The following is a 2,001-nucleotide window of genomic DNA, read 5'->3' as shown; positions in this document are numbered from 1 at the left end:
TTTTGCGACAGTGGTTCCCACAGCTTTTATTGCGTGGGGCAGGAAGTGCCGGCCCCTTGCTCAGGGTAGGGAGCAGAGGAGAGGAGGACGCTTATCTTCATCCTCAGCATCCTCTCCCTCGCACACATAATGCAGCTCCAGGGCCTGCTGCTGTGGCATCCCGGCATCCTCCAAGATCTCCGATAACCTGTAGCAGGGAAAGGGGGTTTTGGGGACACTGGCTTGCCCCCCAAGGCTGGCTGGGTGCCTGGGGGTGCCTTGGGCCCCTCAGGGGTGTCCAGCCAGGCTGGTGGGACGCAGGGGCCATCAGAAAGGGGCCGGGCAGGGGTCCCACCACGGGAAGCGCTGCCGGCAGGATGTTTATCCAGCAGCTGGCTGGGAGCTGCACTGCAGCTGGAGCAGCTCAGGATGGAGGGAGAGGAGGCTGAAAGCCCCCGCCCTGGGCAAGATTGGCCCTGGAGCTGGGGACCTACCTCTGTGCCTGTTGCCGGGCCTGTGTCTCTTCATCGTCTCCCTTGTTGTAGAGTATGGTGTCACCATGCAGGAGCGTGGTCACAGTCCAGCCATGTGTTCTCTGAAAGAGTTGGGTGTCAGGATCTGTCCCTATAACCCCCAGGGTGACCTGATTGGGTGCTGCTGGCACTGGGCTCACCTGCAGCCAGTCCAGCACCTCCTGCACCGTCATTGCCTGCCCGTCTGCGCTGACTGCCCTCATCTCCAGCCGGTCCCAGCAGCTCCATTCACACCCGCCGTACTGTGAGGGGGAACAAGGGATTGCAGCCAGCACTGGCACCCCATATCTTGGCTGCCCAACCCCATGGGGCAGAGACTGGTGTGGCATGAGGGCTGGGGGACATCAGGGCAGGCAAAAGGACCAGTCAGGGGACAGGAGGAGAATGGTGGTCCCCTGTGGGAAATGAAGACACAGCTGTCCCACGAGCATTGCTGGTGTCCAGGGGCAGCTGGGGACACAAATGTCCTCTCAGCGCTGCTGGGGTCCAGGGGCAGTTGGGGCCACAACTGTCCCTCCAGCACTGCTGGGGTCCACTGCAGGGGTCGGGGTCGGTGTAGGGCCAGCACTGCCCCCAGCCCCAGGCCAGGATGGGCACACAAAGGGCCATTGAAGTGCTGCCCAGCCCCACACAATCACCTCTTCTCAAGCCCGTGGCCCCCCGACCCCGGCTCCAGCCCAAGGAGACCAGTGCGGCGCCAAGCCTGGGGCCAAGTGCCGGATGCGGCCCCGCACCGTCTGGCAGGGCTGCCCGGCCATCTGCCCTCGCCGCAGGCACCACCAGCCCTGCCCGCCTGGCCCCGGCCCTGCTCCCTGCTCGGGAGGGGTGTTCACACCTGGTCACTCTCCCTCCTGCCTTCTGCTGCCTTCTCACCTCCGCCTTCTGTTGCTTGCACTTATCCCACTGGGGTGGGAAGGGCTTAACCCCATCCTCACCGGGGCAGTGACTGCCAAGTGCAGAGGGAATGCCATTGCCCATCCCAGCACCCTGAAAACACATCCTTCTGCCCCTGAGAAGCACATGCCTCTGAACTGCCCCCAAGGTGGGCTCCCCAGGCCCCTTTGGGGACACAGGTCACACCAAGTGAGCCTGGGGGACATGTGCTCCCACCACGGCCAAGCAGCTGGGTGTGAAATGTCACACCGGGTGTCCCCACCATGGGACATAAAGGTGCCAGGTGCTGCTGCAGGGACCTAAGGGCATGGCCAGTCCCAGCAACATCCTCCATCCAGGGACAGTGCCAACCCAGGGGGACCGTGGCCAGGATGGCACAGGGCTGGGCAGCCCACAGGGCACAAGAGGGCTGTGGGCCAGCCGTCAGTCCAAAGTGGTGCTGGAGTCGGCAAGGCAGTGGAGTCGCCTCCCTCCCCCTCTTCCTGCCCCCGGCCCTGGGCCCCCCGGGCCAATCTGGTTCCAATCGGCGCTTCCTGCCGTGCCGGAAGGGCTGCCTTGCACGCCATAAACCCCCAGACAAAGGGGCCTCTATAGC

The 2,001-nt window shown here is 64.2% G+C and overlaps 1 protein-coding gene across 1 annotated transcript in view; it reads right to left on the bottom strand.

Annotated features, from left to right (window-relative positions):
* Nucleotides 1-10: 10 nt before the first annotated feature.
* The window catches only part of UBA7 (ubiquitin like modifier activating enzyme 7), a 7,964-nt gene continuing 5,973 nt past the window's right edge, over nt 11-2,001 (bottom strand). Inside the window, 3 exon segments of the mRNA XM_029958262.1 lie at nt 11-187; nt 474-574; nt 653-754. Coding sequence (XP_029814122.1) covers nt 61-187; nt 474-574; nt 653-754 — 330 coding nt within the window. The 3' untranslated portion in view covers nt 11-60.

This window comes from Manacus vitellinus, unplaced genomic scaffold, assembly GCF_001715985.3.
Source record: "Manacus vitellinus isolate BGI_N305 unplaced genomic scaffold, ASM171598v3 scaffold_14_pilon, whole genome shotgun sequence".
NCBI lineage: Eukaryota > Metazoa > Chordata > Aves > Passeriformes > Pipridae > Manacus > Manacus vitellinus.
The sequence above is the reverse complement of the archived record's forward strand: the minus strand, read 5'-3'. Positions and strand labels throughout refer to the sequence as shown.